The 10,036-nt window shown below is 40.7% G+C and overlaps 1 protein-coding gene across 4 annotated transcripts in view; it reads right to left on the bottom strand.

Moving 5' to 3' along the window:
- Positions 1–3,359: 3,359 nt before the first annotated feature.
- The window catches only part of tbc1d1 (TBC1 (tre-2/USP6, BUB2, cdc16) domain family, member 1), a 55,350-nt gene continuing 48,673 nt past the window's right edge, over positions 3,360–10,036 (bottom strand). For 3 of the 4 annotated variants that reach the window (XM_020624189.1, XM_020624186.1, XM_020624187.1), the window contains 4 exons: positions 9,378–9,537; positions 7,005–7,174; positions 4,223–4,399; positions 3,360–4,133 (listed from right to left, as the gene is read on the bottom strand). In XM_020624189.1, coding sequence (XP_020479845.1) covers positions 3,867–4,133; positions 4,223–4,399; positions 7,005–7,174; positions 9,378–9,537 — 774 coding nt within the window. In that variant the 3' untranslated portion in view covers positions 3,360–3,866. Of the gene's footprint in view, positions 4,134–4,222; positions 4,400–7,004; positions 7,175–8,867; positions 9,277–9,377; positions 9,538–10,036 lie in introns of those variants that run through there. The other variant, XM_020624188.1, reaches the window with a different exon arrangement.

Genomic DNA, 10,036 nt, shown 5'->3' on the forward strand with positions numbered 1-10,036 from the left:
TGAACTCTTAGTCTTATTATAATCCATCTCCAAAGTTGCACACCATGTGCATATTAAACATTTTCCAACTTTGAATCAGTCACAGAAAAAAAAAGGTCAGTCTCCCTCCCAAATATCTGTCTAAATTATGACTGATATACACATATACTGCCCAGTATAGGCTACTGCTTATTAATGATCATAGTCATCACATTCTAAGCTTGAAAATCCCTCTCTGAGGTTCACTCACAGTGTGTTGAGGTCAGGATTGCAGGAGAACATAGGCATGTGGTGGCGCTGGGCGCAGGCAGGGCGGGGCTGAGGTGGCGTGTAGAAGAGTAAACAGATGCCAAGACAAATACAAGAAAACTCCAGGCAACGGCACAACCCTTGGCAGTCTGCTCAGCCTGGCACAAACACACATAAACATGTAGACTTTAGACAAACACACTGTTTGCACATAGTGTAGGCAGCACTTCAAACAACGGGTGTTCCTGCTCCCACTCGGTACACTCAACCAGAGAATTAAGAAAATCTGTCAACAGAAGCAGGGTTTCAGCCATAGTCACATGAGAAGCTCCCGAACAGACAACACTTTTGTCCTTTCTTTTGCTATGTAACAGTAGGAGCTTTAACGTAGCAGGTGCACACAAGTACAAAAACTCAGCTCTTGCAACACTGCATGATTACCTCGAACACACAGGCACACACATGATAAGGGCAGGGTTGCTTAGTTAAGGGTTATGTACTTTTAAAAGAAATCCAGAGAATTAAAGAATGAGAATTAAAGAAATCATCATCTATAAGCTGCATCAAGCTGGTTATGGTGGTCTCCAGGGTGTGGCTGCATATTGAGCTGATCAGCTTCATTACAGCGCAGGGCGGCTCCAGCTTCTGGATGTTATGTAAAGAACTTGACTCTCTTTGTTGTTGTTTCAGGGAAATCTCCATTCAGCAGAGTGCTGTATGTCTGAAATGCACCATTAATCATAATCCTAAGTTAATAACAAAGACATTTTGTTTTTGCTTGTAGCCAAAGTCTGTTTTCTTGCCCTTTATAAAGAGATGACAGGGCCGGTTTAGGTTTAGTTGCTTTTCACACATAAATCAATCACAGCATGAGAAAACACTAGGAATGTCCTGATTTAGTTTTTTTTTTTGGCCCAGATGCCAATCAGATTCCCTTAATATTAAGCACCTGCTGATACCCGTCTGATACTTATATTTACCTGCAGTACATGATCATTAAATATCTGACATACTGAAATTGAAATGAATCCAAGTGAGACTGAAATTAATCTGGCACACTGTATTTTTTCAGGAGCTTCTTGATCCAAATGCTGGATCAGGGCCTGGCTTCAAATTATTAAGTGTATTAGCTGAAAATATTGATATGAATAGAAGAATAACTGGGAGCTGGACAACACATTCTCAGAACTCCAGGTTTATTACACTGCATACTGTATCTGTATGTGAACACAGTTTGTGTAGTCCAAGTTAGATCTCCCTGTTGGACATTTTAATAATACTGCATTAACAAAAGGTGGCAGCTGGATTGATTGATATAGGAGTTTATTGGTTGCGTGATGTACCTCTCAAAAACTTGACCGAGTTCACCCACATACAGAATTGTAAGGACTGGAACTGGATCAGCTTTATTCTGGCTGATACCAATCCTGTGAAACATCCCCAGATTGGCACAGATACGGATACTTAGTTCCGGATCGGCTGCCTGGTGAGTGGAAGCCCAGTATTAACTCTCTTTTAGCTTAATTATCAGGCTCTGTAGCAGCTAGATAAAAGCTCTATCATGTACACCAGCTCGTTGCCATCTTTGTCTGTCTGCTGTTTGTTGCTGAGCAGGTAACTAGTGGTGCCGATAACAGCCTCTACATCTGAAAACAATGCTGATGAGAAATGTGAGCGTGAACCAAAAGTTCCAGGCAATAAAACAAAAACAATGAAGCACACTTAGAGAAACTGCGCTCAGGTGTTAACATTCCATGGGTTGCCCGCCAACGCTCACGTTATATGTAGTCATTTAGTCCATTTTTAATGCAGCAATATAGCCTGTGTGAATGTTATCTCTTTGGTGTTTTGTTTAAAAGTACATTTGTCACAAGCTGGTGGATTTGTCTGTTTGTGTACAGAGAAATATTAAACACACACAAGTACCTGTAACGGCCTACATCATAGTTATTTTTGTTAGTTATGAAAACAAAACAAAGAGACACAATCTGGAAAAACCAGAGCATTTGGCAAACAGAGATCACATATACAGTACATGGAAACCAACAAGTATTTTTTGTAAATTTAAAACAAAAAAAATTCAATTGTGGTGTTTTTGGCTGTGGTTCTGCTGTTGGTGCTTTTTCTGTTGTGTAAACACATACATGCATGCTAACAGCAACTTGCCTCAACATGCTTCTTTCTTCACCCTCCTGAAGAGTCCCTGGAAACAAATGCATGTTTGAAATGCTGTGTACAGTATATTTCCATATGCTTGAAACCTTATATGTTGCCTACAGCATTCAAATTGACTGGCATGTTTAGACAAGACAGTTGTACAATTTACACCATCTTTAACAGCCTTGACAACTGACACGTGTGAGTACATACATTACTGTGTGGACATACAAAAAAAAAAAAAAAAAAAAATCCTTCAGATGTGCTGGAAGGATATGAAATGTATTTTAAAGTACAGAATAAAACAAAAACGTGCAAGAGTCAGGAGTAAAAGCAAAAATATCTTTATAGTGTAAATCAACACGTGTAGCAATCACTGGAGTGCACAAGCACAGTAACACATTCAAACACTCACATACAAACACACTAGGGCTGAAGGAACTCTGTGTGTTGAATACAGTAACTGATTTATAGCAGACACACAGTCTCAACAGCAGAGGTGTCCTGCTTGACGGTGTACACACAGGTTTGTTTCACGGCCATTTAAAGCCATTGACCAGGCTTTCAAAAACAGGCTGTACTTCCCCTCACTACTGTTTTCAAATTTTCAGCTGAAACTGCATCTACAGTACTTTCCTTTCTACACAGATAAAACAAAGGTGAAAGAAAAAAAACAGGAAGTGAAATGGACTGGATTTATTGTGTTAATCTTCCCGTAAGCAACTGCGAGTAAATGAAGTTGAAAACGTACAGGATAAGGAAAACAAAGCATGTGAAGGCTAGAGAAGTAGAGGAGGACTCAAATAGTTCACCTCTGACTCCTGACTGAGCACCACCATCCACGATCTAACGTCGCTATATTTACAGTCAAACTTTGTCCGGGCCTTCATCTCATTTTCCTGTCACACTTTTTTGTTATTTTTTTGTTGTATTACCTTTTGTGAGTAAAAGGTGATACTTGCATGTTCTGACTCTTTTTGTTCTAGCTTGTTTTACGTTAAAGGATTTTGATATTCTTTGGCTACTTTAGCCTCATTGCATCGTTCACAGTTCAACAAACCTCTCTCGCAGGAGCATAAAACACGAGTGACAGCACTCACTGACATTCTAAGACACAAACACACAAGTACAGGTGCAAATGTAACGGTTTTGTTTTTACAGTAGAGCCCCAGAGGAACAGTGCTATATATGGGGATTGTTGATCAAATCACATGTTCATTCATATCTGGCAGAGAGCAGGAAGAGGACCATTCATATTGTTTTCAAATAATACTCAAGGGTGCCATCAGTCCATCCCCGTTTTGGTTGCATTTCCATTCGGATCCTTTGTTTTAGGATCAACTTCCTCAGTCTCTTTTCAATGAAATATTCTGGAGCTGGGAACAGGACAAAGGTCAAGGCAGAGAGTCACCTTTCTTCCTAGTTCTTCCACAGTGAGCTCCTCCTCTGGTGGGCCTTACTTTATAGAGAATTAGGTGAGATTACAAAGGGTGATGACAGGAGTCTTCAGTCCTGTTCCCCTGCTCCTCTGCTGTGACTGTGCATCTTTCATCTGGCGGAGGGGGTGTGTGCCCATCAGGGGAGGCGTGTATGCCGAGGCTGCTGAGGATGTCCTGGAGGCGTGTGACAGTGTTCAGCAGATGCTTCTTCTCCTCCTCCAGCGCAGCAACCTCCTCCTTCAGCTGGCCCTCCGATTGGACCAAAGCCTCCACTCGGTTCTCCAGGCTGCACACACGAGCGTGGGACACCTGGTGGGGGAAGGCACCAAATGAAGGTTAAACTGGATGAAGCAATAGAGACAGCAACTTGTGCTTATGTGTGATGCATGTGTGCGCACCTGTAGCTCCTCAAGTAGGTCGAGGTTCTGCTGTCGGAGGCTCTGATTGGTCCTCTCCAGCTGTGCAGCTCGCTGGTGCTGGTTAAGGGTCGGGGGGGTGTCCAGCAGTTCATCCTGCAAGACATGGTACTCCACCTCATAGGCCTGGAGCTGCTTGGACACGTCCATCTCACAAACCTACCACACATGAAAGTGTATACCGTGTGTATTAACATTCTAAAAATCCAGAAACTGATTCAGTTCAGTAAAACAAAACTTTTTTAATGGCAGAACCTGAATACGCACATTCAGAGATACACAAGGAAAATACATAGACTATTTCCATTTATTAGGACTTTTATTTTTGTAGTTTTGACCATCATCAACTGTATCAGACAAAGTAACTGCAGAGGAGTCTGGAAATATGACACATACAGTACGTAAGACAGATGGGGCAAAACACATTTACTTTATCCAGATTCAAACATGAGGACAATAATTAATGGGCCTTTATTTGCATGACTGACACCAACGCATTTTGACTGACTGACCACACCCTGACAACACCCATGCACCGCAGTGTAATTATACTCAGGAAACAAACTGCCTTGAATTTTTCCTTCCATTTGTTGCAGCCGTTCAAATAGCTAAATGTGATTTATACCTTTTGTTTATAAAAAAAAACCAAATTTTTTTCAGTTTCTCCAGTTGCCCATTACATTTGATAATAAAGCTTATTTTTGGAATTGTATTGTAATAATGGCGTAAAAATGTTTGGCTAACCTGTTGATTTGTTTGAAACCTTTAAGATCCTTTGACTGTTTCTTTCCTTGTCCCACTTCTTTACAGCTTTGTCGTTCATTCTCCCTTTTCAGCAAGTTACCGAGTACAGTGTTATCATCACTGATACAATAGGAACAACCAAAACTGGGAACAAAAGGTTATATGAAACTGGAAACTCCCTTAAAATGTTTACTTGTCATGTGACAAATTACCCAAAATTAAGTAGTTGTAAATACTAAATCTATATTTCTGCTTAAATGAAAACAAACAGTGGAGAGATGTTTAGCACCAAAGGCTTCGCACATCCTGTCAGTGCACTCCCTGTTTTTTGTTGTTGGGGTTTTTTTTTTTTTGTGGTGAAAGTGAGTCACACCATACTTGCCATACATTATAGATGACCTGTTGCGGATAAGTGGCACTGCAGGGAGAAAGTACCGGCAAGCTCGAGCACGACTCAACACCATTTTGCCATCTTGTCCAAAGTAAATGCATACTTTCTAAACTATAGCATAGCCTGATAGCATCTCTCAGCTGCTCCCATCTCCCCTGACAAGTACACCTACATTAATGGTAAATGTCTCGACATCAGTTGACAACTCATTAAAAGAACATCCCACGAGGAAGTCTGATAATGACTCTGCTGGTTATTGACGTCATTTGACATGCGAGCCTGATGTAATTGACATACTGTGGTTTTCTCTTTCTTTGTTTTCGAACCACACATACTGACCTATCAGGTGCAGGTTAAATGAACACTCCACCCATCGGCTCCTCTCATCTGTTATACGTAAGGCGTGTTTCACACCAACTTCTGTCACTCAAGCAGGATGTCATTCTCCATTTTCTAGTTTAGTCAAAAAGCAACAACAACAAAGAGAGACTACTTGTCTCTTCTTCTCTGTTGTAAAATCAGTTCATGTGATAAAATATCTGTTTAGTTTATTTTCAGTGACACAAACATCTTAAGTAACATCAGACAATCTTCAAAGTTTTAAACTATAAAGCTTGAGAAGCCATTTATATTAAAAATCGCACTTATGTTGTTCTGAATCCTAACTAAACACACAATGCACATATTTTTAGATCAAAATAACTTACATTTACTTAGGATATTGTTGTTGATGTCCAGTGCAAACATGTCCAAAAATATGTTAAGAAATCACAGAATAAAAGCAGCAGAACTTGCCTGGGAATTGTCACTTTTTAAAGTTTTCTTCAGTATCAAATTAACCCAGTGAGAGTTGTCTGTGCATTCAGGAATACGTTGCAAAGAGGAAGTGTAATAGTGCATTCAATGATGCCAGTCTGGCTCAAGTTGTATCTCACAGAAAACCATCCCTGGGCTACATCTGACCATCTCACCCCATGGCAACATTATCCTTCCTGTTTTCATCCCCTGAATGTTGTTTCAATTTTGTCTGAGGGCAGGGGCCCACAGTATTTGAAACAAATGAAACAACTGACCAGGAGGTCCAGTTTATTCCTCCGGAGGAGTTCTCCTCAGACCATACATAATAAAGATTTGCAAGGTCTGACAAAGTAACCCTGACGATGTTTTATGGGTACCTTGCCTTGGGCATGAGAACTTAACATTTTAGAGTTGAACACAAAGCCTGCGTTATCAAGACTATGTGTGGGGTTTAAAAATGACCCAGTTGGGTTCTGAAGATTCTGGATCTATAGTTTCTGGAACTTTAACCATTTCTGAGAACAAAAGTCAGGATATTTCAGTTTGTGCTGCTTTCATATTAATCTTTTTCTTTTTTTTAATCTGTCTCTTGTGAGTCTCATAACTTAACATAACATAACTAAGCTGCTCCTTTAACCTCTGGCTGAAATAGTGCAATAGCCCCTAATTTGTTGACAATAAGGAAAAGATCAAATTTATCCATTAGCAATGACTACATTATAATAAGCAGCCAGTATCTGTATTTACTGGCTTTGCCAGAAGATTCCAAATAAAATGAAAGGCATTTCGGAATAGAATAGTAGTACATCTAAATTCAATTCTTTTTCTAACCTGGTTGATGGTTTTCTCCATCTGCACCAGGCCCAGGTTGGGAAGTGTGGTCTTGATGAAGTCCACTATGGACTCCAGGTTGTCATGCTGCAGGATCAGAGGCTTGTGGCTCCCCAGCAGGCTCAGGGCCACCTTGAAGATGACTTCTGACCCCTGCAGGAACAACATATCTGACAGAGGACAAAAAAAGAGTCAAAGATAATAGAAGATGAGAGAGAGAAAAAAAAGATAAAGGAGGTTAAACAAAGGCCCTTTTGCGGTAGGTAGGTAGATTTTTTTTTAATTTTTGCAATGTAAAAATAATAGTGACAGGTGTTTTCTGTACAGCTTACTGTGTTGATTGTTGAATTAAAGGGCTTTTGAAAGATTCAGATAAAGATACAGATACTTTGATGTCAAGGAAAGGTTTAAGCAAACAGAAATATAGGCCAGGGAAGTCAGAAGAGGTGTGTGTGTATCTGTAATAACTGAATACATGAGGGCGGGGTGAGGGTTAGGCAGGATTACATGAGATCATACAACAGATTAAAGGAATGGGAGCTTTAAGCTGCACATATGATATCAAACACTTAATAGTGCTGTGATGATGCCCCCCAATGTATTGGAGAGCACTGAGATAAGCACAAGCTCCCTCCACAGATTTTCTATGGGATTAAGGTCTGGAGACTGACTAGGGCCACTCCATGACCTTAATATGCTTCTTCTTGAGCCAATCCTTTGTTGCCTTGGCCGTGTGTTTTGGATCATTGTCATGCTGGAATACCCAACCATGACCCATTTTCAATGCCGTGACTGAGGGAAGGAGGTTCTCACCTAAGATTTGATGGTACACGGCCCCATCCATCCTCCTTTTGATGCGGTGCAATTGTCCTGTCCCCTTGGCAGAAAAACACCCCCAAAGCATAATGTTTCCACCTCCATATTTGACGGTGGGGACAAACACGGCGTGTTGAGTTAATGCCAAAGAGCTCGATTTTGGTCTCATCTGACCACAACACTTTCACCCAGTCTTCCTCTGATTCAGTCAGATGTTCAGTGGCAAACTTCAAATGGGCCTGTAGATGTGCTTTCTTGAGCAGGGGGACCTTGCGGGCACAGCAGGATTCCAGTCCTTCACGGCGTAGTGTGTTGCCAACTGTTTTTTTGGTGACTATGGTCCCAGCTGCCTTGAGATCATTGACAAGTTCCTCCCGAGTAGTTCTGGGCTGATTCCTCACCGTTCTCATTATCATTGAAACTCCACGAGGTGAGATCTTGCATGGAGCTCCAGACCGAGGGAGACTGGCAGTTAACTTACTGTATGTTTCTTCCATTTGCAAATAATAGCACCAACTGTTGTCACCTTCTCACCCAGCTGCTTGGCGATGGTCTTGTAGCCCATTCCAGCCTTGTGTAGGGCCACAATCTTGTCCCTGACATCCTTGGAAAGCTCTTTGGTCTTGGCCATGGTGAAAAGTTTGGAATCCTGTATTGATTGATTGCTTCTGTGGACAGGTCTCTTTTATACAGGTAACGAGCTGAGAGGGCTCCCAATGTCAGCTCGTTACCTGTATAAAATACACCTGGGAGCCAGAGATCTTGCTGACTGATAGGGGATCAAATACTTATTTCATTCATGAAAATGCAAATTAATGTACAACTTTTTTTGTAATGCATGTTTCTGGATTTTTTTTGTTATTGTTGTGTCTCTCACTGTTCAAATAAACCTACCATTGAAACTGAACACTCATCATTTCTTTGTTAGTGGGCAAACTTACAAAATCAGCTGGGGTTCAAATAATTTTTTCCCTGACTGTATAAGTAATCAAGTGTGAATACAACATTAAGGAAGGAATGAAGGAGAGAAAAGCACCGACATGAAAAAAAGACACATAACAAGGGACTGTGGATCAATGGAGAGATGAGGATGTGTCTAATTTATTGGACATTTATGAAGAAGCTTCTGATCAAACCAAACTGGAGGGAACTGGAATAAATGTGAACAGAAAAAGACTGAACTTTAGCATTAAGGCCTTTGATATGAACATACTGTAGCCCTAGAGCCCTTGTTCCAATGAAACTGCAATGTTTGCAGAAACATACTGATTGTCATCATAAATCTTTACAGTTTAATATATCCATTGTCTCTATCTTGCTGCTTAGCCAAGTCCATCACTGATGTCCTCCTGCCTTTCTTTACTCAGGGTTCAAAATTTAATTAAAAACATCAACTGGGGTGGAGATAACACAAACATCTCTGTGGAAGCCCCGTCATCCTGCTCCTTTCCTACAACTACAGTGCCAAGCTTTTCTTAGGAAGAAGAAACAATGTGGTGACCAAGAAAAACAATGTGTTCTGTGAGTCAAGATACATATGCAGCTCTCACGCCTTACCGAAGACTCGGGCCACGAAACCAAGAGGGAAGTGTGAAGCGAAGGCGGTGAGGAACCAAGGAGTGGCGTACAAACTGGGTCCAATCTCCTGCTGCTCTAGGTGACTGTAAAGATCTCTGTGGTAGTCGTGGAGCAGTCGCGACAGCTGGTACATCTGAATCTGCCACGAACAAAATACCAGAGATTGGCTTTTTTTTTTTTTTAAATAAGTGTAAATACAGTAACTGTGGGGAATATAATTTAAGCACAATACATTTTAATCCAGTAGCGTACATATTACAGTGGGTACGGAAAGTATTCAGACCCCCTTAAAATTTTCACTCTTTGTTATATTGCAGCCATATGCTAAAATCATTTAAGTTCATTTTTTTTCCTCATTAATGTACACACAGCACCCCATATTGACAGAAAAACACAGAATTTTTGACATTTTTGCAGATTTATTAAAAAAGAAAAACTGAAATATCACATGGTCATAAGTATTCAGACCCTTTGCTGTGACACTCATATATTTAACTTAGGTGCTGTCCATTTCTTCTGATCATCCCTGAGATGGTTCTACACCTTCATTTGAGTCCAACTGTGTTTGATTATACTGATTGGACGTGATTAGGAAAGCCACACACCTGTCTATATAAGACCCTACAGCTCACAGTGCA

The sequence above is a fragment of the Monopterus albus genome, unplaced genomic scaffold (genome assembly GCF_001952655.1).
Source record: "Monopterus albus unplaced genomic scaffold, M_albus_1.0 scaffold322.1, whole genome shotgun sequence".
NCBI lineage: Eukaryota > Metazoa > Chordata > Actinopteri > Synbranchiformes > Synbranchidae > Monopterus > Monopterus albus.